A 27,406-nucleotide genomic window follows, 5' to 3' on the forward strand; every position below is an offset into this window, starting at 1 on the left:
AGTACCCTTGTAAATGAATCCGGAGCACCCTTGGATTTATTTGACAGGCGTGTGTTTGGGAGCAAACAGACTGAGTTTTACTGCCAGCTGTTTCATTTTTAGGAGTCTTTTGGGGGACAGTTGTCTTTGTTGGAAGGATTATGGACAGTGCATCTGTCAGTTAAGATAGACGATAGTTGTTTTCCCTGGAGAGGTGACCTACAGGAGTACATGGGTTGTGATGGGGTTACACCAGACCCAAGATTATTGATTTCAGTGACACAATATGTAGAGAATTATTTTGAGGAAAAGCTAAAAAAAATCTTTTAGCTACGTATATGTCTCTAAAGAAGTTGTGTAGTAATGTATTTCACATATCAGCAGCAGTATGCTGTGCAGGATCTGATATAGGATCCAAGATATTTCCTGCAAATGAGGCAGTTGGTGCAGCATAGCTGTAAAAGAAAATATGTAGTCTTTTTAATTCTTTTCAACTCAGAGCAGGTTGTGCACTTGGATCAGCATTTTTACTTTTCACTGCAAATGGAAAGATCATTTGTCATGTGGCGCCGTGTTAGTGTGAAAAACAGCAAGTGTAAATTGCTGCATCAATTCCACTTAAAGGTACGATTGCTGAACTTGAGCTATGTTGTGATACTGTAATTGATGTGCCAGCAGTGGCGAGTCCTAAAAGGCATTCGCCAGTACTAAAAAAAATGTTGTACCACCTTTGGTCAAAATCACTCCTGTTTGAACAACTACTAGATTAGTCAATAAGGTGATTATAAAACACTTAAAATGCACTTGCAGTTTAATATTTTGTAGTGCAGTTCCACACAAGATCTGAATATCTGAATATCCATCTATCCATATTTTTTTCAAATTGTTTTCATTAGAGAGAGCTGCAGCCTATCCCAGATGACTTTGGGTAAGAGACGTTCATCCTGAATGGGTCGCCAGCCAATCAAGGGCACATACCATCTATTGTGAGCAAACAACCAGTCACACCCACAATTTAGAGTTGTCAGTCAACCTAACATGCATGTTTTCGAATGTGAGAGGAAGCCATAGTATCAAGAGCAAAAAACTCATGGAGGCAATATAAAGACTTCACACAGGAACAAAAATTCTAACATGCCAGACTTTTGTCATAGTGGTCATGATGCATCCCACATGCCAGACAACCAATCGTCACACTACATGGGCTGTGACACGTCAAGACATATCAAAATTGGTTATGTTTTTCTGTGACACGTCTGTCGGCTAAAATTGGGCTACATCCGTATAGTCTGATGTCGGCATGAGACTCATTGGTTCACTCTCAATCTTAAATTTTCATCTTACCAAGATTTTTTGTACAACTTTTGGCATAAACTAGAACAGGGACTGAGTCAGTCCCTTTCATTCCATACCAGTGACCTCTGACCTAAAGAAATCTGGTCGATTGGACCGAAATTTCCCAAACACTCCCTTCAAATCTTGGAGACACCCTTCCCAGAAGAGGAAAATATATATCAATTTGTACTATTCCCCTTATGCAATTAGACGTGACATCAACGTATAGAGGATGCTTTCCATCCATCCATCCATCCATCCATCCATCCATCCATCCATCCATCCATCCATCCATCCATCATCCATCCATCCATCCATCCATCCATCCATCCATCCATCCATCCATCCATCCATCCATCCATCCATCCATCCATCCATCCATCCATCCATCCATCCATCCATTTTCTGTACCGCTTTGTCCCCACAGGGGTTGATACAATAAAAATGAAAATAACATGGAACTATTCAGACTCCCATCAGAGTTGAAGTGATGCCGCCAATGGCGTGAGTAAACAAATTCTCTCTGGCATCAGCATTTCTTTCCAAGGCACAGACCCTGCATCTAGGAAACTGCAGGCTTGGTTACAGTTACCATGGAGCCATTTTCTCAGCAGCAGCACGGCCTTGTGTTTTCTGCCAGCAGTAACATATGGCTAGGAGTAATGAGAGCTTGTGTTTGTAAAGATGCTGACATAAACAGTACTGTGCAAACGTCTTAGGCCACTTAGGCCACCATAACATTTGTTGCATTGGAAATACCATTATGGACATAGAATCTAGATTGCCACAAAAATTGTAGACCTCCACCGAGGATGAGCTGTGAATACATGAGAAAGCAATTCATAGTTTTGAGTTTGTGTGTCCATGTACTTGTTAGTTAGCAAATACCATCTTGTTAATTGAGGATGGGGAACAGATGGGATGTGCAATAATAATTTTGATGGTTGGACAATTCCAATTATTGAGAAAAAAAAAAAAAAAAAGAAAGGCACTCTTATCCAGATAATTGCCAACGGGTAATGAGACATATTGAGTTGTTAATTGTTTTTCCTTCACACTCCATTCCTCTACAGTTTTTGGTATTCATTTGTATAAACATGCTCTGTCCTATTAGTTCCTGTTTTACAAGTCAGAACAACGACGTTAATAAGGCTCACCAAGACAAACCTAGCTGTGGCCTAAGACTTTTGCACGGTACCTGTGTGAAAAAGGCAGAGATGAAAGCGCATGTTAAATGGAGTAAAAATAGCAATGACTTCGGTGTAACGTTTTATAACTATACATATCTGTGAACTTTTGTTTATTCCTTCATGGTTCATTATTGCCGCTCTTCAGATAATGATCAATATTTTTTTTCAGAAACGGCAAGGGAGTTTTTACACTGTCTAAGGCAGTGTTTCTTAATATGGATTCGATCGAACCCTAGGTATTCGGTGAGTCGGTCTCAGGGGTTCAGCACTGCGGAGGTCCGGACATTTAATTTATCGTGTAAATTTGCGATGATGCATATCTGAACTGGTCTTGCAAAGATAACAGCAGAAGTCACACTGATTTGCAGGTATGTTATTTGTTGTGAGTTCATGCATTGTGTTAGTTTTGTTCTTTGAACAAGGTGATGTTCATGTACAGCTCATTTTGTGCACCAGTACACCACCAGTACCATCTATGTCTTGAATTTGAAAGAAAAGAAAACATTTTTTTCACCAAAGAGGGGTTCGGTGAATGCGCATATCAAACTAGCGGGGTTCGGTACCTCCAACAAGGTTAAGAACCACTTAGGAGTGGCTTTGCTGTATTTGATTAAAAAAAAAAAAAAAAAAAAAAAAAACTAGCTAGTAGCAAAATGTTTAAATTCAGTTATTTTCTCTCTTTTTGTCTCTAACTTGTAAATGTAAAACATGAAGCTGAAGCATTGACTGCTGAGGTATGTTTTGCTCCAGGTTACAGTGTAGACAAGCTTGGCAAGCACAGTCAGGCATGAGGCATGATAATCCAATGACACCTGCTTGAAAGCATACAAGAAAGCAGAGGATAAAATACTCTTTTGAATGTTGCTGCATTTTGCCAAGCTGATTGTGGGCAAATGACTAAAGTTAAAGGCAGGGTACATGAAGACAGACAAACAGTCACACTCGCATCCACAGATTCCACTAATCGACACTTATGGTTACACCAGGTCTATATGATATAAACATATGACATCATAGCATAAATGATTTGAGTTTATTTCTGTATAGAGTGTGTCATTCATCAGTCTCATCTCTGTATGGAGTGTGTCATTCACTAATATGGCGGGAACAACAACAAATTCCACCAAAACAAACCAGGCAGAAACTTACAGTACCGTATTTTCCGGACTATAAGGCGCACCGGATTAGATGGCGCACCTTCAATGAATGGCCTATTTTAAAACGCTGTCCTTATATAAGGCGCACCGGACTATAATGCGCACCATTAATGCATCATGTCGGATTTTTAATCCAAATCAAATCATTCTCTATTTTATCTTTTTTATTTCAACTTCAGACGCAAAAAATTACTTTATAATCACAAAAAAATTATCCATAGTCTTTTTGATTCATGATTGATAGTCTTCAGTGGGCCACTTATGATTGATTTCATGACACAATGCTTCGGGCCAGCTTAAATTGAAGAATTTGGTCCATATATAAGACTATAACATTGTTGACTTCCGGAAGGGTCACACAACACACCTGCCGCTGATCATCGACGGTGCTGTGGTGGAGAGGGTGAGCTGCACCAAGTTCCTGGGGGTGCACATCAGTGAGGACCTCTCCTGGTCCGCAAACACCTCGTCACTGGCAAAGAAAGCTCAGCGCCGCCTGTACTTCCTGCGGAAGCTCAGGCGTGCATGTGCTCCTCAGGCAGTCCTGTCTACATTCTACCGTGGCACTATTGAGAGCGTCATCGCCAGTTGCATCGCTGTCTGGGGTGGTAACTGCACTGAACAGAACTTGAAGGCCCTGCAGCGCATAGTGAATACGGCTGGTAAGATTATTGGTGCTTCGCTCCCCTCCCTGAAGGACATTTACACCTCCCATCTCGCCCGCAAGGCAACCTCGATTGCCAGAGATGTGAGTCACCCGGCTCACTCTTTGTTTGACCTTCTGCCCTCTGGGAAGAGGTACAGGAGCCTGCGCTCCCGCACCACCAGACTTGCCAACAGCTTCTTTCCCCAGGCTGTTAGGGCCCTGAACTCGCTACCCCCTTCTGCGTAGCGTGTGGCACTGTTGCGCTATTTTCGGGAATGTCTGCTGTACGCGCACTTGCTCCTTTTTTTTTTTCTGCTCCTCTTATTTATTTATTTATTGTTGTGTTATTTATTCATTATTTATTCAGCACGCTTTTGTTATACTTGTTACTTGTTTGTCTGATGTGAGCCATGTCTTGTCACCGTGGGATAGGGGGGAACGAAATTTCGGTTTCTTTGTGTGTCTTTGGCATGTGGAGAAATTGACAATAAAGCTGACTTTGACTTTGACTTTGATAAGGCGCACTGTCAGCGTTTGAGAAAATTTTAGGTTTTTAGGTGCACCTTATAGTCTGGAAAATACAGTACATATGGGAACTCCAAAACTAAAATTTGGAATGAAAAAGCATTTTGTATTAAAGGTGAAACATCTTCAAGTTCTCTTGTTTCTAGTCAACTTTCAAAGTATTTTTCCTCATATATTTTCCACAAGTTTGAGCAACGACGTGTGTGGACCACACCCAGCATGTACAAGATTAATTGTGAACATAAAATTAAAAAAAAAAGGGAAATACAGGTGTAAATATTTGTGTTAATCTCAGATAATATTGAGCGAGTAAGGAAATGCCATGTGCTGCGTTGATGGGTGCCAGTACACAATATTTTACATTGGACATGTGATGGCAGCTGCGGCACCACCATCTGTGTTGTCGTAACACACTGCTATAGTTGATCTTTCCAGTGGGATATGATCTGTAATCACCTATCTACAAAATTTAGATGAGATAATCTAGTTCCCAAATGAGTTTTACATAATTCATTATTCATTTCTTGTCCCAAAAATTTGAAATGCAAATGAACCAATGCTGGTACAATTCTTAATTGACTTGTTGAGCCTACCTCAAGCACCCAGAGGTGTTTTTGAAGACAGTGGTCCACTCTGCATCACGTGGCTTTGAGTCCTCATTTGGTTCATGCTCCCACCCAGAGTGCGGGATGATGACCTCGTTGGTCATTGTTTGGAGGCCGTGGTTTATGATGACCATCTTCAAGGGTTCATAGGAGGACAGGTTCCAAAGAGTCCCTACAAGGGGGAAGGCAAGAGAAGAAACAGATGATAAAGATGACAAAAAAGAAGTAAGCAATTATAAACGAGGACTATAAATGAAGCGTGTAATAAAACAAAGGAGAGAAGACTGAAAGTAAATGAAAAAAAAAGAATGATTTAGAGGGTGGGGGGATACAAAGAAACAAAGTGACAATTCACTATAACAGCTGTCCAGCAGGCCAAACTTTATGAACACACTTAGTAAATGCATGTTTTTATTGGCATAAAATCCAATTCAAGACGAAAAGAGAAGACAACGCTCATACGACTGCTATCGTGTTTTCTTGTTTCCACGATACCTATTATATATTACTATAATTTTCCTGTGCTGGCTTAGTTGCCTACCAGCAGAATGTCATAAAATACACGACATATCACACTCAATTTACTGTAATCTTTATGTAATAAGGCTAGAAAAATGCACAGAAAAAGATACAGCCAAAACCATGATCCAATGGCTGTATGTAAGGATATAAACTCACTTTAAACAAAGGGGTAACAAAAACATGACCCCATTAGCATGCAGTGTGACAATTAAAAATGGAGTTCCATATTAGGAAGAGTTGGTGCTTCTGTTTTTATTAACTCATTCTTCAGGTTTGTTTGAGTGTCTGTCATTACTTATCACACTCCTTCCTTCCTGCTGTTAGATTCAGGGAGCATAAAACTGACAACCATATCTGAAGTGGCTTAAAACAAGTTCTTCAGCTCAGAGGAGAAATATAAAACACACACATGTTCCTGCAATATATTCTGGGCTGGTCATACAACCATTTCTTCACAGTTTTGACACACACTTGCATTCTTATGGGCTGGGGCTGGGCTGGGTTACATGCAATATTAGACATCTGATCAACAGGATTCAACTGAGAAGAAACAACAAACATTTGTCACACTTAATCATCTTTTTTCAATAATAAATGTTGATATTTATCCATAAAATGCACAAGGGTGTTCAAGAATGGGTATCCTTTTCTAAATCTCATAAATAATGTGCTCTTCCTGGCAATGTCAATAAGATGACAAACAAACATTCTTGCCTGCCTGCTGGGTTTGATTACTTGCACAGTTGTGATACTGGCATCAGTTTTAGTTATGACAAGCACCACTCAACATGTTGTCAACATATGAGAAGCCAGTTGGCTTTAGGAGAACAAGCAGTGAATAAAGACGATGGCAAAAAATAAATTGAATGCCGCAGAGAAATACGATTGGCAAGAAATATTTGAACATTACTGAAAGCAATCAAAACTACAAATACAATTCCTGGAGGTGACTACAGTGACTCACACACAAATATTTGTGTGTGTCTAAAGCCCAATTCACACTGACTGTAGAATAGATCCATTGCAGTGTCCGTATGGAAGACGTACGAGCTGCAATGCACACAGACTGCGGTGCATGTGCGGTGTGTCTGGAAGTTGCACACACAAGACCACAAGATGTGTTGAACGTACGCGATAATAAGTATTTTAAAATATACCAGATCGACCAGGATACTATGCAAATCGAATGTTGGTTAAAGAACCAGATGGCAAGCCTCGCCTGTGCATTGTAAAACTCTGCGGCCATCGATGGCTTTTGTTCGTAATAATTGGTAGTGCAATGAAGCGAGATTAAAGCTTTGATGCAACCAGCATGCATGTGTGTGTGTCATTATATAACAGCAAGAAAAACAAATCTGAAGTGGTTGTCAGATGCATTTCTCTACTTCTTCGCGTAGTCTTTACATTTGCCCTGTCTTTGATGCTTAGGATTTGCGTGAGCAGGGAATGGTCCTGGAGTTGAGGTTACAACTAATTACATTATCCTGGGAGCACAAAGAGAAATTATGTTCTTCTGGCTTGGCTATTAAGTTTGTCCTGCTTATTAATGTTCTTCCCCCACCCAGTCTTTTTCTGACTCAACCTCACTGGCAATTTAGGAAAGCAGCCTGTCACAACAAACACTACATTTTTGGGTTGACTTTTCGTTTAATATATTCAAGATGCAGTCTGACACATTTAAATATTGAACCGTTTATCATTTATTATTAAAGCCCTTTGTGCATTTAAAGTCGGGTTGAATGATTTCCGGAAAAAATAGAGATTTTAACAGAAACAAAAAAAGTCAAAATTCTTACTTTAATTATATGGGGACACAAAAGAAAGGAAGGATACATTTACAGTAAATTATGTATGTCCAACGCTGTAAGGGAACTTAGATTTTGGTTTAATTAGAATTAACAAAAAACGGTAAACAAATTTACATGATATTTTAGTGTAAGGGAAATTAGAACAAAATGAATTGTAATTACTTGTTGGTGGAAAATGCATTTTCACTTGTGCCATAAGACATACGATGGTAGATTTTTTTAGACTTGAATGGAAACCAAACTCTTTTTTGTAAACATTTAAGGTTTAACACGTGACATCTGTGATTGCATTTAACTACACTCTGAAATGAGTAATATATCAGAAGCAAGCAGATTACATTGATCATCAACATGTTTTTTTAAAAGAAGAATGTATATACGTTTTCTGTGAGAATTGTCACATCTCGACTGGATTACTTAATGCTTTCTACTTTGGTGACAGACAGTCCTCCCTCAAACATCTTTAAATTGGTCCAAAATGCTGCTCTTCAAAACTTGGAGCATGAAATAGCGAGCACATAATTCTGGCGAGCACATAATTCTGGCCTTCCTCCACTGATTGACTGTGCACTTTTTAGCCCATTTTAAGATTCCATTATTTGTTTTCAAATCTTTGTTCTGCCAAGCCGTAACTATTTGAGCTTGTTCATCCTGATTGCTTGGTTCCTCAGGTCAGCTGACCAGCTGTACCTTGAGTTATTGCTGGTCCCAAACTACAAAAATAACTCCATTAGCACACTAAACAAAGTAGTTAATGCATGAGTGATCTTTAAATGGAATCAAGTTGACCTGAACTGATTTTATTTAAGTTGATAGGGTTACATGAAACTCTAATTTACACAAATGGTGTTGGGTGTTATGCCTGAAGTGTTTGGGGCCTTACTATTTACATCAATCTATCCATCCGGCTATTTCCTATTGCGCATGTCTTCCTGAAGGCCATAGGCAGTGCTGCCACAATTACCATAAAAACACAATTCAGTAACTTTATTGATTACTTAATTTAAGATAGAATACAAGTTACTTTATTAGTTACATTTAGCAGATGCCGACCATCCCGCTTAACTTAAAAACCTGTTTTGCCAATAATTTATTTGAGGAGTCCATACAATTTTTTTTTTTTTTAGACATATTGGTGGAAATGAACACGACAGAAACCCAAGAAAATTCAAATTAGAAGAACTGAGATGGACAAGATGCAATTAAAAGAACGAATGGGTCCCACAATATGGAAAATACACCAACGTCCACATCATTACTTTCCTCAGCAGGTTAAAGAATAACTCTGTGGTTTTACAGTTACAGACCACTCCTACAGCCAATTCTTATGGAAAAAATACTAAAAAAAGATTTCTATATTTAAAACCCCTCAATTATGTGTAATTGTAGGGGAGGGGGTTGACTGCCGAATGTTGGCCAGATGGGCTGAGGCTGCAAGCTGAGCTTGCATTGTGATGAGCCTGTTTCACTGGGACCAACACACTGGAGAGGGAAACATGAAGCTGGAGGGAAAAACTGCAACACAATGAATCAAATGTGTAAAAAACAGAATAGAGAAAAGAAAATATTTCAAGGATTAGAAAAGGAATGAGAGAGAAAGAAGGAGTAGAAGGAAAAGAAGGTTCCCCTGCATTCCTTTCACCCTATCTTGTGTAGCAGGGTTATTTTTAGCAAATGCAATGCGGTGTTATAAAGCCAATCATTTTTGCTGTGCCTAAGTCATCGCTCACCATGACATCTCTGTCAAAATAAACATACATCCACACTTTTTGCAATTAGGAAAGCAACCGTTTCGAGGGACCAAGACCCATGCCAATGTACTGGACATCATGGCAGTTTGCAAATAAAAGTGACTTTGAATTCATAACTTTTTGTATGTACTATTGAGTTCTACATATTTACACAATCATCACCCATTTAGAGACAGCAACCATTCTATTTAGGTCGACGGACGGACAGACAGTTGAATTCTGTATTTATAGTTTAGGCTTTTGTTGCCAACTAATTACCGTACTTTCCTGACTATAAGTCGCAGTTTTTTTTCATAGTTTGGCCGGGGGTGCGTCTTATAATCAGGAGCGACTTATATGTGAAATTATTAACACATTATTACTTGATCATTAACACATTATTTACTTACTATACAGTATAGTTGATCACTTGACATGTTATTTTAACTTTAAACCGTATGAGGGCGCACTAGGCCAGTGGAATAATTGCAGCTTTCATTTCCAAGTATTTACAACTGGATCCAATATACAATTTAAGAAGATACCACCTTTTGTGAACATAAATCCAGATGAACGCAAACCACTTACACAGGAATAGGAGGAGTTTGCACAAAAATGTTGAGACAAGCCTCAAAGCAATGCTGGTACAGTGCGTTCTGGACTAATGAGACAAAGATGAACCCTTACTAAAGTGAAAATAAAGTTTGCTCATGATCCCAAACATCAAAGTTAATCAGTGAAACACAGAGGTAATTTCCGGCCTTGGGCTTGCATAGACTCTTTTGTGATGGGCCTATGAATTGTCCTTGATGAAAAACAACATGATGGCAAGAGAAAAATCAAGTCTACAGAAACATTTATCTCCCAATTTGTCACAACCAAACTGTTGAGTTTTCAACAAGATAACGTCCAAAAGACACCAATAAAAGAACAAAGGCATTCATCAGGGAAACCAAGCGGAAGATTTTAGAGTGACCGATCTCAATTTCCAGAATTGAGGCCTCGAAAGCATGCAATTTAACCACTTAAGGGCAGACAGAATTGAATAACCCTAGAAATAAAAACTGAAAATGGCTACAATGAAACCCCTGAAAAGCAAAAAACAAGACTGCAAGGTAACTGCAGAACTGCAGAAATTACTTGTGTGTCCGAAGACATTTATTAAAAACAATAGTAATGATAATCTGCACAGTACAACCAAGGACATGTTCTAATTAAAAAGATGCATGCTTTTACGCATTGGCAGCACCATAACTTAACTAATTGCTGATGAGGTCACTCAGGCACTGTCAATTATTTTAAGTGCTTTAAGATTCAAAATTCACCAACTCTGCCATGAGAAATTAGTTTTAAGTTCATTTGTGATGCCCCTGATCATTAGTTCTATGATGTTGAGTAATGGTTACGATTTCTTTGTTGTGTATTGTGTTGATTTGATGCATTTGCTGCCTCTGTGATGGTTTATCATACAGTGAGAGATGAGAAATGGAGTCACGAACGCTTACATTTTGATGGAATCTATAAATAAACCCGCAGCAAATATATGCAGCATGTTAGACAGCAAAAGTGAATTTAGAAAATGTAATAAATTAGATTAAAGTAAAAAGTTACATATGTGCACTATTAATCTAAAAATAAATATCTTACCAGTGATGAGCTCTCGAACCTCCATGTCATTAGTCTTCCTCAGGAGGCGAATGAGAGCAGGAATGCCATCACAGTTTTTGATGGCCACCTTATTGTCATTGTCCTTGCCATAGGAGATGTTGCGTAAGGCACCGCAAGCTTTGCGGTGGACCTCAGACTTGGGGTGGTCCAGTAGTCCCACCAGGACAGGAATTCCCTTCAGCTGGCGCACATCCTTTTTGATTTTATCATTTTCATAGCAGAGGTGCTGCAAATATGCAGCAGCATTGGACTTGACAGGGTCAATGGGGTGGCCCAACATGGCGATAACCTCTGGTAGATCCGGATCACGCCAACGTGGATCCTTACGAATGCTATCAATTGAGGGTGAACGGCGACCTCCCATATGGTCCAGACTGGCCATGCTCCCTCGCTCTGGTTGCGCCAGTGGCGCACAATACATGCCATGGATGTACGGATGGCGTTCATCAATCAGCTCTGTGTCAATGGGCTCTTCTGGGTAGCCTCTGGAAAATACAGACAGAGAGGACAATAAAGATCAGAGGAATTGGGGGGGGCTAAATACAGGGGGACTGCAATTTGTCTGAGAGCAGAATTAGCTCGTCAGTGAGACAGAGAAACTGAGGCCAATGACTAATGAGGAGGTGAAAGCAAGGTGAAACGATGTGGGTGTTAAAACGCAGTAGTGTGCATAAAGGACATGGAAATTCTGTATGAATTATTACTGTATGAATTATTACTTGGTGAGAAAGTAATAAAAAATATATATTTTTAAATGTTTTCCTCAAGAAAAATCTTAAAGCAAGAATGTATTAAAGAGAGAGAGTGAAGTCAAAAATGTTTTTTACGTTAATATATATATATATATATATATATATATTGCCGGGCATATGGCACATTTTTTGTATTCTGATATTCATATTGTGGAATATGAAATACGTTTTTATCCATTTCAGGCGGTGATCATTTTGCCACATGTCGTGGACTTAAAATGGCATCATAGTGCCTAATCGTTCAGCTTGCAAATGTCGCATGACAGAACACAGAAAACAGGTGAACCGTGAGCCGGCACGTGAGCCAGCAACAAAACAACCTGATTTTAAATTGAGCTTATTGGCTGTCGGAATTTTAAGAAAAGCCTGTGATAGTATGCTTAAAAATACCAAATATTAAGCTCTCTCTTGTTGTCACTCTTTGCTGTGGTCTCATTATTAATGCGCCGCATCATCTCATCTGACACAGCCAGCAAAGGGACGGATTTTTGGATTTCCCTCAGTGCTACTGGCATATGACTGTGTGGACAGATGGGACAAAAGTTTAGTATAGTTATTTGGAAGGCACACACGACACTGTGTGCGGAGAACAAAAGGCACAGCACACTATCTTTAAAAACTTGTTCCAACAATTATGTATCATAGAGAGGGGGATCATTGTTTGGGACTGCTTTCGTTTCTCAGGTCCTAAATAGATTGTATTATCAAAAGAATAATTAATTTCCCAAGTTTAATCAGACATTTTGCTGTAGAACTTGAAACCATCTGTCTGCAATTTGACGCTCAGAGATTTGGCTGATGCAGCCACAGACCGACTCAAAGCGCACAAGTAAAACGACTCAAAGCGCACAAGCACATCAACAAAGAAGAAAATGGTCCTTCTGGAGTGGCCCAGTCTTGATCTGAACCTGAGTGAGATGCTCTGGCATGACCTCGAGAGCGATTCACACCAGACATGACAAGAATATTGCTGAACTGAAACAGATTTGTAAAGTGGAATGACTGAAAATGTCTTGTGATTGGAGCAGGTCTGATCTAAAACTGTTTCTCGTCATCAGTACATAAGTTCACCTACTGTTGGGTTCAATAAAAATTAGGAATTAAGAATTCAAGATAATTCAAAATATTTCACACATGTTTACTTGCAACGACATTCATGATTATGATTACATGATGCAGGGTTGTTTGGTAGAATAATTTATGAGGAATGGACTTTAGTGACGGTACATCTCCGAGTATGAGATTTGTTTATCTTGTTTAATGATCCAACTGGTGTTGTCAGCATCAGTGATATTTGACGTATGATGGTCTGGTTGAGCAACAAAATAGTGGCCAACGGTGGTGGGTGGCACACAATTCCAGTGAGACATCAAGCTTGAATTATTTTTGTGTTCATTATGCATTTTCAAAGTCCCTAGCAGTCGGGGACGTAAAAAGTAAAAGCTCCATGCGGCATCTTCCTGGAAATCTTCTGTATTCCTCAGATATTTTGCTTCCAGAAGCCCTGCAGTAACACACCAGCTTTTATGGTTAGAGTCAGATTCTGTTGCTGGGGGAATTGATACAATGCAAATTGCTTGAGCAACGAAATAAGATACGACTCTATATCGCCAATTCAGCTAGATGGAAAAAGGAATTAACAGATAATGAGCGAGAATCTATGACAATCCAAATTTGCATGCACTACAAACCCAAAAATGAGATAAGAGAGAAGAGTAGGAAATTGGTGAGCAACTTTGGTTGTCACATGTAATGTTAAATGCGGCACATTTTCATGAATACCACTTATGTACGCTTAAATGTCGTCATTCGCTCCGTCACCAATGATTAAAAGTTCCAGAGAAGCCATGAAAAAAAATGTTGGAAGGCCCTGAAAAGCCTCAATTCAAATGATTGCAATGAATCTTTTAAAATACAACAAGTCTGAGGTTTGGCTACATGTAAAACACTTTCCTAAAATTTGTTGCCAATAAGTGCTTCCTTAGCTTCCTTAACATGCTCCGATTTTCTGAGGACATCATCCAGTTTTGGATATGTGTTGCTACTGAAGGAAGATAATACATACTACTCCAAGCAATGTCAGATCCTTACCAATAACACATTCTTTCCTTCTCCACAGTTATCAACCATGTTCCTGCCAAATTTTCACCACAGAGGAGATCAACATTTGCACAGCCCTCAGTTTAAGATCTTGGCCAACGTGACCAGGCTTTTGGTGAAACAAACGTCATGCGGCTGGCTGAGTGATGGGAATGTCATGATTTGCATTTAAATTGGCGTCATTGTGTGTACACGGAGGGGTTTATTCAGCAGGACGTGAAAGGGCTCTGGGCTTTCGGCCCTAATGATGATTACAGTACGTCGTGTTGATAAGGCTGCTAAACAGTCAGGTTATTTGTATGTGCAAAAAGAGGCGGTGAACATATGATAACTTTATATTTAGTGTTTTAAATTATTATTTATATGGGATTTGAATTGGATAATTGTGCATACATTTTTGCATCTATTTTCCTTTCTGTTTAGATCACTGATGTGAAGTTGAGACAGGGATAATACTTTGTTTCCTAGGTGCCACTAATTATAGGAACATTACTTAAAACTTGTATCCCACTGAGTTGGAAAGGTTTGCTAGTGTTTGCTAAAGTAGTGAATGTTTGCCAATTTGTCATCAGTTTGTCATCAATTTGTCATAACGCGCCTTCGGGGTTAATGTGATTCCCAAATTCTGGACCCCACATATAATCGAGGCTCAGCTGTATATGGAATATTATAGTTAATGTAATCGGAACACAGTCTTGCAGGTACTATAAATCACACTTTCACTATCCTACCAATTATTTTTGCCATCTTTTGAGGAAAAAGCTGTCCTTGACCCATGTCTCTGGTATCTCTTGAAAAACGAGAAACTTGAAAGGATTAAAATTTGTCCAAATGTTTTCATCTCTTCAGTGTGAGCATTTAAGTGAATGTGACCAACGTATAATACAGCTTTCCCCGGAATTCTGGTTGGCTTCTTTTTTTATGATGCAAAACGCTTGGCTGAGCAACAGCAAAAATGGCCACAAAACAGCAAGCCTGGATTGTTTATGGGTTAGTCTTTGTCAGTGCTCTGCATAATATTATTCCCAGCCACCACTGGCTGATTTCATTATTTCAAATAGACAGAAAATGTTATTCTATTATTTAGGGGATTCTTCAGGGTAAGCTCAAACATGATAAACAGGAAGCAAAGTATCAAACAGACAATGCAGGTCTCTGAGGAAATCTTTCGGCAGGATGAAGGAAGAGGTGGGGGGTGCGGGTGGTGGTGACGGGGTAAGGAAGAAGAAGAAGAGAAGGAGGAGGAGGAGCTGCCTGGTGACAGATCACTTCCATGGGCCAACCCCTACAGACACGACTTGATTAGAATGTGACAAGCTAACTCTCAATTAAGAAACGCGTGTGTATGTGTGTGCCTGTGTGTGCCTGTGTGTATGTGGTGACCCCAAGATGCAGGTGGCCAGGTGCAGGTTGCCCAAGGAGAAATGAGCCATTAGAGATTGTCTGGTAGACATCCCAAAAGTCTGACCCAGTTCAAAAGAATCTATTAATCACACTGGCATGAAGACACACACATATGCAGAACCGTGGCTGTGGAAACACACTGACTCACGCATAACGGATGGGTGAGGGAAATTGCAGTGGGATGTAGTCACGGCCAGATAACTGATGGGTCAGGAGAGGAAGCTAAAGGAGACTGTCAAGTGTGTTAAGAGCTAAAAGTCTCAGCAGAGACAAATGGAAAAGAGTTGATCTGCCTTCAACTCAACCAAAAGAGTATTGCAGTCAGCTCATCAGCAAGCTCTTCAGAACCCAGAATATAATCCTAATCATTTGAATCAAATGTGTTGTAGGAGGGAAACTTCCAAAACAGGCTCTCTTTGACCAGAGTTGTCTACCTCTGAGTTTGAGTTTGTTTCATCATTTAAGCCACGGATGGTCAAACTGTTTTTTTCCCAAAAGCCGCATATTAAATAATCGATGAAGACAAGGGCAGTTTTGACATCTTTAATTTAACACCGTAAAGACATGTGGTGCTATATTTCTTTTTATATACACTCAATAGTTGAGGCGGCCGCACAGCCTCAGTGGTGCAGGTTTCGATTACGGCTCTGGCTGTGTGGAGTTTGCATGTTTTCCCTGTGTCTGCGTGGGTTTCCTACAGGTACTCTGGTTTCCTCCCACAGTCCAAAGACTTCCATGGTTAGTTAATTGACCACTCAAAACTGTCCTTAGTTGTAAATTTCTGTTTGTGTATGTGTGCCCTGCGATTGGCTGGCAACCAGTTTAGGGTGTTCCCCACCTCCTACCCGAAGTCAGCAGACCTGCAACCCTTGTGAGGATGAAGCTGTTTGGGATGAATGGACGGATGGAGTTGAAAACAGAGAGGTAATCAAGAATGATTACAAATGCTTCACAAAGATAGTTGTAAATGGAAACAGAACCAAGGTATAGACTGCTTTATTAGCGTTTTTCAGGGCTTCACTGCCTCATTTACGAGCCTGTCACCACTTATTACTCAGAGAAGGCTTGTTGGGTGAAAATCATTTGTAGGGGTGTACCTGTATTTAAAGTCGAATGGCTGTCATTGTCGTACGTGGAGCTGTTGTTTTCTTTGAAATTGTACGCTATGCTTCTGTCTCATCATTTGACTTTTTCTTCTTTCTGCAGAAGCTCTCGAAAGACGTCTTATGACCAATTTTTGATAGTTTGTGGGCTTACTTTTACTGTATCACAAGTCAAAGAAAAGCAGTTTGACGTGTATAAAGCCAAAGGCGGCTTCTCCAGATTTTTAAATGAAACTTCATCCAGACTCTTTACCATCAAGAAAATATTTTTTGTTTATTGTCCCTGCGTGGGATGGTTCTAAATAGCCCAAAGAACGGCAGGTGTCGACGGGACGCTAGTTGGGGACAAGCAGACCTGACCTCTAATTTCCTGCAAATTCCTAATTGTTTTACCAATAAATTTGTTACATTTGTATACATCCGAGTTCATTGGAAGAGTTTAGATGAGTCTGTTCCAGCAAAACTGTATCGCAGGGAACAGAGCAAAGTCCACAAAGCATGCAAGCCTGCAAAGAACCGTGACCAAAAGGCAATCAAACATCTTTGAGATCAACTACAACAAACACAGTGAGTCATCAGGTCCTCTCTCAGGTCCAACATAAGTGGCGCCTGACCTCGCAAATGTGCTTCCAACTGAATAAAACAATTCCCACAGACACACTCCAACAACTTACGAGATGAATATAAGGTGATAAAGCTACAAAACTGAACACTCAACACATTATCGAAATTATTTGTTTTTCCATCCGCACTCTGATTTTTTTTTCTATTGGGTTGTATGGATTATAGGTCACATTCACGTTAATGGTGCAAAAAGTTTTGAAATTACTTTTCTTGGTCTCATTCTTTTTTTTTTATCACAAACACCATTTGAACGGTACGGTGTAATCTTTTTTTCCCCTGTATATACGGTAATACAACTTGATAAAATAAGCATTTAATATTTAACATTCATGGGGAAGGAAACGGTCTTACCCAAACCAAATGGTCAATCAGTGGAGCCCACAAATTTGTCCATACATTTTTCAAACAAAAAAGTACTAATGTACAAAAAGTAGGCTACTATTCACACAAGTGATGAATAAGAAACACGCGAAAAGGATATTGCAACCACATTATGCATTTCTCCTCACCTGACTCTGGGCCCATCACGAAGTGGTTCCCTATGGGTGCGACCCCGGTTGGCTCCTTTTAGTGTGCGTCGGTTAGCGGTGGAATAGTCAGGTTCGAGCTCATATGGCTCCTCATCCTCAGGGCCAAAGCTGCGGCGATCATCTTCCAGGCCATATGGTTCGGCCTGAAAGCGCTCAGGCTGGGAGCGATTCAGGTCAACAGTGCTGCTACCCATAGGCACCTGGGGTTGGGCCACATGGCCATAGTCATCCTTACGAATGGGCAGTGTATAGCTGTTCTCTGGCCGGTAGCTATTCGGCATGTAGGGGTAGCGAGGCGGGCGGAAGTTGACGCCCCGTGACAGGCTGCCGTAGTTGTCCGCCAAATCAGTGTAGCCGTCATGCAGACCGTAGTGGCGAATGTACTGATTCTCTGGCGTCTCACCGTAGGAATCATTGTAGGAGTTGTTGTAAGAGCGTGTCAAGGTGGATGAGGCTTGAGGCGTGATGAAGCGATCGCCCCCATTCTTGATATAGCGCCGGTCAATGGAGTCGGTGTAGCTTCCCAATGGGGATGAACCCTCCGGCATGGGCAAGCCATCAGGGCCAAGAGGAACCTGACGCACAGTCCGTGTGGTCACCGTCTTCACCATTTTGGTCACCTGCAGAGGAATTCAGACACACGTGTCATACATTGGACAGAAAAAGATTTTTGCATCCAAGTAATACCACTACCGTGCAGCATCGAAAACATTGAAAGCCATGCTCCTTTCTTACAAGAGCTTTTAGACACTCGTGGCACACCATGCAGAAAGAGAGGAAAAAATGTCAATGGTTGTGTATAGATTCCAAAGGTATTAAGTCAATATAGGAATAGCCATGAGTCACGCTGTAAAAATCAGTTCCATTTCATTGACACAAATCAAAATAAATCGTAGCTTACATTAACAGTAACCATATTGTTCGGCTGCCATCTTGACATGTTTTGTTAGAGAGATAGATATCTGAGTGTTACAGCACCAACAGACTGAATCTTTCATCCCATGAGGGAGTAGGGAGAACTGTACTGTGTTATTTAGAGCTATATTACAATGACAAGCAAACCTTCATGGAGCTATCGCTCACACTCAATTCATTCAATAGCTTGAGAATTATTCTTTCGCCGAGTCTTACTGATGACACAGAGCAAACAAACACCATTACCTGTGTTATTCAGGTTGTAAAAACCAATTTACCGCCCAATAAATACTGTTGAGATCAATAATTACTTATTGCATTGCCTGCTATATAATAATCTCCAAATTAATTATGCTAATTGAAATAAATTGTCCTCAGCAGTAGTGCCGTTCTGATGCATTTTGTTTCGTATCGGACAGGGTTTTGAGTCATTCCATCTCGACTGCAAGAAATCAATAAGAATGAATGAAACGTTATTTCAATGCTACAATGATGTGCGTGGAAAAAAGGACCAATGATATCTGTTTGTGTGCCTTCATGCTGGATGGATGGATGATTAAGGTTGATGAAACCAAAACAATGCAGACATTACATGCCTTGAAGGCTTGAGTACACTCCAAATGTGAGTCTTAACAAAAAACCCATTTCAGGAATTCCAAGTCCCTACTTAATTTGTAGTGAATGTGGTTGTAGTGCTATTCTGCGTATTCTTTAAAAAATAAAAAATAAAAAGCTTATTTGCTTGTTCCAAATTAAGTCTTTGACCTTGAAAGGAAAAGTGCACTTTCCTACTTTTACTATGGAAGCAGCTGATATGAGAAAGCTATTCTTTAATGGGGAATAATAGTCAGATTGCCTTTAGTTCATTTTTACAAATGTCGTCCTGACAATGTATGATTTGTATTCTGCTTGTTGTAGATAAGAGGGCAACTAATGTTTCTATTAGTCCCAGCAGCAGTGAAGGTTGCAACCCTCAACAGGACTCAAGAACAACTTTTTATGTTTGAGTTGACAAAGCTTTTCCATATTTCATGGAGAGGTGGAAGTGCAAAAAGAGAAGTACAAACTGTATATAAATGACAGACAGGCTTTGTGCTTGGAAAATCTGAACTGCGCTTTAAAAGACTCTAAAGTCGACAGGCATGCCATTTATGTTAACCAACTGATCAAAGGGAGAAAAAGACTGCAGGCAAACTGTCCACTTTAGGTAAAAGGTTTCATAACCTCTGCGTCACTGACTTTTTTGAGAGCTTAAATGGACATTATGTGATCAAATAAGGTAGCAACTCATTTTTTTAAAAAGTCAAATGTTGTTAGTATTGACTCGAAATATGTTAAGTTGGGAGGGGTAGCAAAATGCACAGGAGAAAAAAAAAAACAGGGTTCCGCATTCTTTACTGGCTCTGCATCATATGGAGGACTGTTGAAGATGGAGACTGGTGTGGGTGTCCTAGTGGTCGGCCTTGACTCCACTACCAAGCTCTCTGTCACTGGTACTGGATGGTAGGTGCAGAGGGTAACTGTTTTGACCACCTTGGTCACCTAGAGTTGAAGGATGCGTATCAGCCAAGTGCCAAGTGTATAGTAAACAGTGGCATAAGCTATTTTACTGACTGACACATTTGAATGTTGGCAGTATGACAGGAAAAGTTGCTGTCAATGGTAAGAAAAATGGAGTAAGGTTTATCTTAAAGGAGGAGTTCTTTTACAATGTCCTGGGGGTGTAGATATTTTTGGACTAACTGATTAGCAAGGAAATTTCAATCAAAGTTGTTATCAGAGTTGCAGACAGAATTTCAGGAGCGATTGCAGCCCCGAGTGTGTAGCGTAATAGAAATACAAGTACGATGCTGTAAAAAAACATTCTGAATGTTAACCAGCAGAAAAATGAAATCTGAACAAAAGTAAACATGGGAAAGTTGAGATGACAAGTGGCAGAGTTTCTGGATCTACAACATTTGCAACCACAGAGATGTTTTGCTCGAGTTCTCCCCTCAAATAGTTGTCTGCTTTTCTCCTCAAAGTGACTTCCAAATAACACTCCATATAAGCTCCCAGGGATGGCTGGCCCTTTTAAAAATGTGTCCTTTCTTTTCCCATACTCGCCGGCATAGCTTTTAATTGGTGTTGTAATGCACACAACATCCCTAAGAAGTTCTCCTTGTGACTACATAAAGTCATGCGCTGCCGCTTTCCTCATAGTAAACACACTGGAGGGCATTGGGTGCCCCTAATGCTGGATTAAACCAGACTTTATAATTACACATTCTACTGACTGGGATCACCATGCAGTGTTTGCCACTCTTCTGCAAGTCAACATCAGCGGATCAAATCCAAAAAATGGTGAATCAAGATTGGTATAATGGCGAAAATCATTTGAGCCACAGAAAAGTTCAAGAAAAAAGGAGAAATGCAGATAGTCACTAAAAATAAATGAAGCCGCGACCACACAGTAGATAAATGGTTTGTTTCCACAGTGACAGTTGCAGCCAAGTTAAATCCGGCAACACACTACACCCGCCTGGTTAGAGAGCACTGTTGAAGTGCACTTGAGAAAAGGGCAAGGTATTGAACCCCCAACTGCTAGGTTGCTCATTTGGTTAATCCTGTCTTTGGTTTGTTTTATCAGTAACTTTGGCCTAATTTTATGTAGCATATTCATGCTCAAAATCAAGGGGCTAACGAGTCCCAGAATAGATTTTTATTCCATTTTTTTTTTTCAATTCAAGCTCAATTTAAGCTAAGCTAACATGAATAAAGACAAACTGAATGAATTGCCAGAAAATGTCAAAATTCAGAAACCCAACTGTGACAAATACACCTCAATTAGTCTCAACTCAATTAGAAAAAAAAATATTATTTGCTGAAAACATGTTTATAATCCAAAACTATAATGACAAAGTGAAGCAATCTGTTTTCCTCTCTTCCCTGCTTATCTCTAATACTTGTAAATGCGGAGGTAAATTGTAGTACAGTACAGTTCGAGCATCAAAGGGTTGTAGAGAGAGCGTCTAAAACGTGGTTACATTAGTGATGCTGCATATCACTTTTTAACAGGACTTCTAGGAGAACATTGACTTTAAAATGTCAAAATGATTCTAAAGTGGAGATTCAAAATATATTCAAAGGAGTAGCAATATATAAACATTGCATCAGCTCTATCCATCAACGGGGACTTTTGGACTTTTGTGAGAAAAAAAAAAAAAAAATGACAACCTTTGAATCTTACCTTGGTTTCTGTGCGGCGTGTGGTCCCATCATCCGAAGTGACCACCGAAACATGGGAAGTAGGGGTCCCAGGGTCCTCCTCTATGGTGACTGTCTCTTCCACCACTTCCGGCGGCTCCTGCATCATGGCCAGAGAAGTGGCGTTGCTGGGGCTCTGCTCCTGCACAATGAGGGAAAGTCAATGCATTTATTGATTGTTTTTGACAATAAATTGGAAGGGGAAAAGCACATCTAGGTAAAGGTTTTTTTTTTATGTTTGAAGCTTATCCTGGACAAATTCTACTTTAAATACATGTTTCAAAGCTTCATGTTTTAAAGCAAAGAGCATAATAAGACTCGACACTGAACATCATGATTGCCCCTCCTGCTGTCAGCCATAGTGGATCCTACTGTGCAGCGTACTGTTTGTGATCCCCTTATGACCCACATCTACAAAGTTACTGATCCGCTTCTACCAGAACAGCACGGTAGACACGCTTTCGTTAGAAGTTCAAGTGTGTGCATTCTCCCGAGTCTAACAACAGAAAAAAACATCTCTGTCACTTGGCGCGGCCTTAAGAGCACAAGCATCAAGATAATATGCACTAAAGTATTCAATGTTGGTTGGTGAAGTGGAGGTCAAATCCTGTTCATCCAAAATATATTTGGGGCTACCACTATCAGAGAAAGAATGTAATATAAGTTACAACACTGAAAATATTGGATAATCATAAAACAGAACAATGCAATGATGGAGTGTCAAGTGGGGGTGAAGAATGTACAAATCACAAGACATGAGTAGTAAATTTAGTAAAAGAGGAAGAAATTACAAGTTTTATTCTAAAACAGTAAACATATTTTTACTTCTGATTATTATTAAGGTTTTATGAGGAGCAAAAATCCTCAATTTCCCTCTACAATAAATGCAAAAGTACAAGTCAGTTCTTTCGACAGTATTCTCTAAATTTAAATACCTTGTTGTTTTGGCATGTGTAGAGCAAAATAAAAGAGGCCAAATGATCCACAAATGAATCCCGGTTATAATTGGTATTGGCAGTTTTCCTTATTTACTTATAAAAGACGACTGTAAAACGACTGTAACGCCTCACACTTTAATTTTAAACTGGTTCTTCCTAGCAAAAGGAAGTATGACTATGAGTTTGAAAAAAAAAAAAAAAAAAAGGCTTCAGGAAAGAATGGAAGTATAACTCTCACCACCTGGCCCTTATGAGTGGGAAAAGCTTAACTTCCTGCTTATTTTTCTGCTGATGAACACAAATATAAAAATATTATTGGGATGAACGCCACTGCTGTGGATAGATGACAACAATACAGTCCTTCTAATGGAGCAAGAAAAGAAAGTGTTTCTGGCAATCACTGATTTTAAAAAAATGAATGATATAACCAGAGAATGTTCACATGTATGATTTTGGTCTACTGAGTAGCTATTTAGAACCTCGTGATTTTTTACATGTTGCAAGCCAAACACCAAAACACCAGCGGCCTCAAAGCTTCCAGCACAGTTTTCAAAATCAAAACATGTGTATGCCACCATTGTATTGTTAGAAGAGGAGCTTCGAACAATATTAAAGTGTTTTAGGATACTATTTAAAGTACCTGTACTATTTAAGCGAATGAGTATCAAGTAATGTCCTGTAACTACAAAGCATAGACATTTACAATATCTAAATAAAATTTAAGGGGTGGCAATTCGTCACGTCTCAGTGGTCTGTTGTGTTTTTCAAGACGCCCTTTTGTTTTCATCACATAACTTGGGCTCCACTGTTTGCCTGACACGGTGTCACTAAATCCAAATGTTTATCTGTTGGTCGCGGTGGTGATGCTTTTTTAAAAAAATTTTTTTTTTTTTTTTTTTACACAAAATCCTTGTTAAATTGCGCCACTTGCATTGCAAGCTTCCAATTTAAATGCCCTTGATGGATGACCTGATCTCATTTACTGTTTGTATGCCTAGTTTAAACAAAACAATGAACATGAAACTTTTCTATTTACCTGCTCTTCTCAATCCAGTAATGGGCAATTACACCTCTGAACTAAACAGAGTTGGGTCATTATACTTTCAAAAGCCCCATTAATGGAAATTAGCCACTGGGAAAGCTGTGTCAAGTGAGACGCATTTGTTTGCAGTGCACAATTGCTACCAAAATGTCAATTTCTAGAATTGACTCCTGCACAGAAAAGAACAGCACAGAAAAGTGTCAATCGAGTGGCTAATCATTTGAAAAATCGTCATTACTGATTTCACTGTGTTCATTCTAAAACACATCTGGGGAAAAAAACAAATATCAATTATGATGAGATCACCTTAACAATCCTTTTATACCCATGGCAGCTAAAGCTCCAATGGTATGTTTGCATTATGTTTTTTTTATTCATTATTAATAACTATTATTTTACTGTACTCTGTTTTTTCATATCATCACGTGTAATTGTCATTTTGACCAGCCAAAGATTTTTCAGAGGTTATTGTGTCACTTTCTGACACCCCGAATTGGCCTACCCATCTGACTTGTCATTATTCCTTCCTAGAAAAATGAAATCTGAAATCTATATTTAACTTCAATCCTGTATGCATAATTTGTAACACAGTATGAAAAACAACAACAGTCTGTTGCTGCTGTGCTGTCTTTGCGTCTTCTTGTTAGCTCTCTGCTAATAAAAGTTTTACAAACTAACAACAATTCTGTGGTTCTATTTATAAGCTCACTGGGTGAACCTAGAGAAGAGGCCGTCAAAACAGAGCGTGTAAAATAAGAGATACAATCCTAGACTCGTTTGAAAAAGAGCCGTTGGCAAAACATCAGGAGCAGAGGGATGAGATCCTTAGAGTCTCGGTGTCAAACTTGATGAGCCAAGCTTCCCGCTGTGCCTCTGGTTTACGTTCCTTGCTCGCTTCTCCTCATCTCTGCTTGCAGTAAGGGGAATTTAGGAGTTCAATTTAACAAGTCCAACTCATGAATTTGTGATTAAAAGCTGTCTGGTAATAGGCTAGCTCGACTGCCTACGAGGATGCTTTGGGGCGCAAGAGCAGGATATGTTGAGCTAAGACACTTGAAGTCAAAAAGATAAGATAGTCAGATAGATGTGTAATCCAATAGTTATGGTGAATTAACATTAATTGCTCTAAATTGAATTATTTTATAACTTGAAATTACAAGGACATAACTACTGTATCCTGATCCAAATCCATGCATTATTGGATATACTATCGTCAAATCATCTGACTAGAGTATAACTCATCGCACATCTGGTTGTACTGAACTTTCATCAAAACAAAGTGTCAGCAAACCTGAATCAAGAACAATGCCAAACAACATAACAATTGAATTTTTCAATTTTTTTGTAAACATTTATTGTGCAGATCTCAAATGATAAATGTACACAGAAGCCACTCCACGCGATAAAATAAAAATGATTCTCTTTTTTTCCGGACTTGGCGTTATAGCTCTTGTCACTTATTAATTTGCTGTTCACCATTAGTTATTCGCATCTGCAAATGCCATTCCAGTGAGACTTCAGTGAAAAGAGTCCTGGAGTACCAAGCATTTATCCGAGTTAATCTACTGCCCATTCCTCTCCGTAACGTTTTTGACTTGCCTGTAACAGCGGGAAAAAATGGAAACTACCCGCAACAAAATACAGCCAAACTGGAAAATATAGTCTCGCTGAGAACATCACTCATATATAGCAGTTGAATAGAATGATATTGAAATCTACAATTTGCATTTGACGCTGATTGCACAAATGACATATTTAAGCATGATGTAATATACAGTGCCCTTGGGTCAGCTCATGTAGAGTACATGACATTTAACAGATCACAAGGGGACATATGGCTTCTTAAAAGTGACTAATCCGAGGCCATGATGGATTGCTGTGCAGGGAAAACGCACAGAGGGAGGGGGAAAAGACGGTGTGAGATCAGCGATACAGCAGTGTCGATTAGCAGCAACCTTCTATTTGCTATCAATCAACATGAATTAATTTGTATGTATTCAATTCAATTCAGATTTATTGTCCTTACAAGTGCAACGAAGTGCCGACCAATCAGTGAAAAGAAGAAAAAATATATAAATATTCTAAAACTATAATGGAAATTTCATCACAATTTAAAAAATAAATAAATAAGAGGTTTTAATTCATAAAACATACAATAAATTCATTACCAAATTGATTATAATGTCTATTAGAAAAGTTAAATTGTTAAAATAAATAATACTGAAACAAACATTAATTAGGATAGCTTTTATTATACACATTTTAAGTCAGAATTGGTGCAAAATAGTGCACAGAAAAATACTATTGCTTTTATTTGAAACAAAAACAGAATAATTAGTTTCTTATACTTCATTCAAATATCTGTCCATGGATTAATTACCCTTTACAGATTCTGTTTTCAACCGTAGTAAAGACAGCATGAGTAGTTTTTTCTTACTTTTTTTTACAACCATGGCAGCAATAATTTGTGGTTTAGGCTACGTTAACACCAGGTGCAAAGCGAACTTTAACCTCTGCAGCTCTGCATAACGGTAGGCACGTTAGCTACCCAGCCGCAGCTCATTGCAGAAGTGGAGGCTTGGCAGAATAGCATGCAACAGACAAAACCAGCAAGGTGATGATTTTCCTCATATTGATTCCTAAAGTTCAGAAGCATTGCAAGAAGCTGTTTTCTATAATGAGTAATAATGAGTCTAAATGTCAACATTAATTACTCCTTCAAGAGCACAAAGTAAAGTGCACATAGTAGACATTCTTTATGTCAGAGCTCGTTTTCCATGTTCTTTTGGGGCTGGCCGTAGCCTACTGCACATTTTGGTCATTTCTGTTGCACTGAGCCGTGAGCACTAAGAGAGATACAAAGACGTAATGAACATGCATTTGGCTGCTAAGTTTCTAACAAACTCTAACTCGCACCTTATATTGAATATACCGTTGATACCCCCCTACGTGAACACAGCATGCTATAAGATTCAGACTGAAATAACAGAGATGGTGACACCACCTGCTCATGCTAACCAGGAGATAAGTGTCACCTTCCTCCTCTCACAAACATACATGTATACACACAGACACAGCTAAGTCTTAACCTAACCCCTGCGCAGTTACTAACAGGATTTCACCCCTCAGACATGCCAGCAATCGTTACACAGCTTTTGCACAATGAATCCTTTAGCAAAGATCTCCTGACTACACTTGGATCACCCAACTTCCAAGTAGCCCCTTATGCTTAACCACCTCCCCCAACCCCGGCAAAAAAATGAGGGGGTGGACATGATGAAGTTGAAGAAAGAGAAGGGGAGAGCATGTGCTGCTATGCAAAAACTTCCCCCACAAAAAAAACAATGAACTGGGACCATGTGATCAAAAAATCCAGCCAAAACAAGGCATGCTTGTGTGATGAAGCGGAGGTAGAAGGGAAAACAACTGGAGGAAGAGGAACTAGAGAGGCTGACAATGCATGGCAAAAGAACAAAAAAAATGAGGTTCTCCCAAGGTAAAGAAAAAGTCTCATTGTGCTTAAGTCAACGTTACCCTAGTGAGCACTCATCTCAGCAATAGCTATGCTGACTCTTTGCAGCTGACTG

The 27,406-nt window shown here is 39.4% G+C and overlaps 1 protein-coding gene across 17 annotated transcripts in view; it reads right to left on the bottom strand.

The window, feature by feature from the left end:
* arvcfb (ARVCF delta catenin family member b) overlaps window positions 1-27,406 on the bottom strand; it is a 143,124-nt gene that overhangs the window by 27,054 nt on the left and 88,664 nt on the right. For 14 of the 17 annotated variants that reach the window (XM_049762867.2, XM_049762869.2, XM_049762870.2 and 11 more), the window contains 5 exons: window positions 21,823-21,981; window positions 19,992-20,135; window positions 17,658-18,298; window positions 11,145-11,650; window positions 5,426-5,609 (listed from right to left, as the gene is read on the bottom strand). In XM_049762867.2, coding sequence (XP_049618824.1) covers window positions 5,426-5,609; window positions 11,145-11,650; window positions 17,658-18,298; window positions 19,992-20,135; window positions 21,823-21,981 — 1,634 coding nt within the window. Of the gene's footprint in view, window positions 1-5,425; window positions 5,610-11,144; window positions 11,651-17,657; window positions 18,299-19,991; window positions 20,136-21,822; window positions 21,982-22,774; window positions 22,965-27,406 lie in introns of those variants that run through there. The other 3 variants (XM_049762875.2, XM_049762876.2, XM_049762882.1) reach the window with 2 other exon arrangements.

This window comes from Syngnathus scovelli, chromosome 3 (assembly GCF_024217435.2).
Source record: "Syngnathus scovelli strain Florida chromosome 3, RoL_Ssco_1.2, whole genome shotgun sequence".
Taxonomy (NCBI): Eukaryota; Metazoa; Chordata; class Actinopteri; order Syngnathiformes; family Syngnathidae; genus Syngnathus; species Syngnathus scovelli.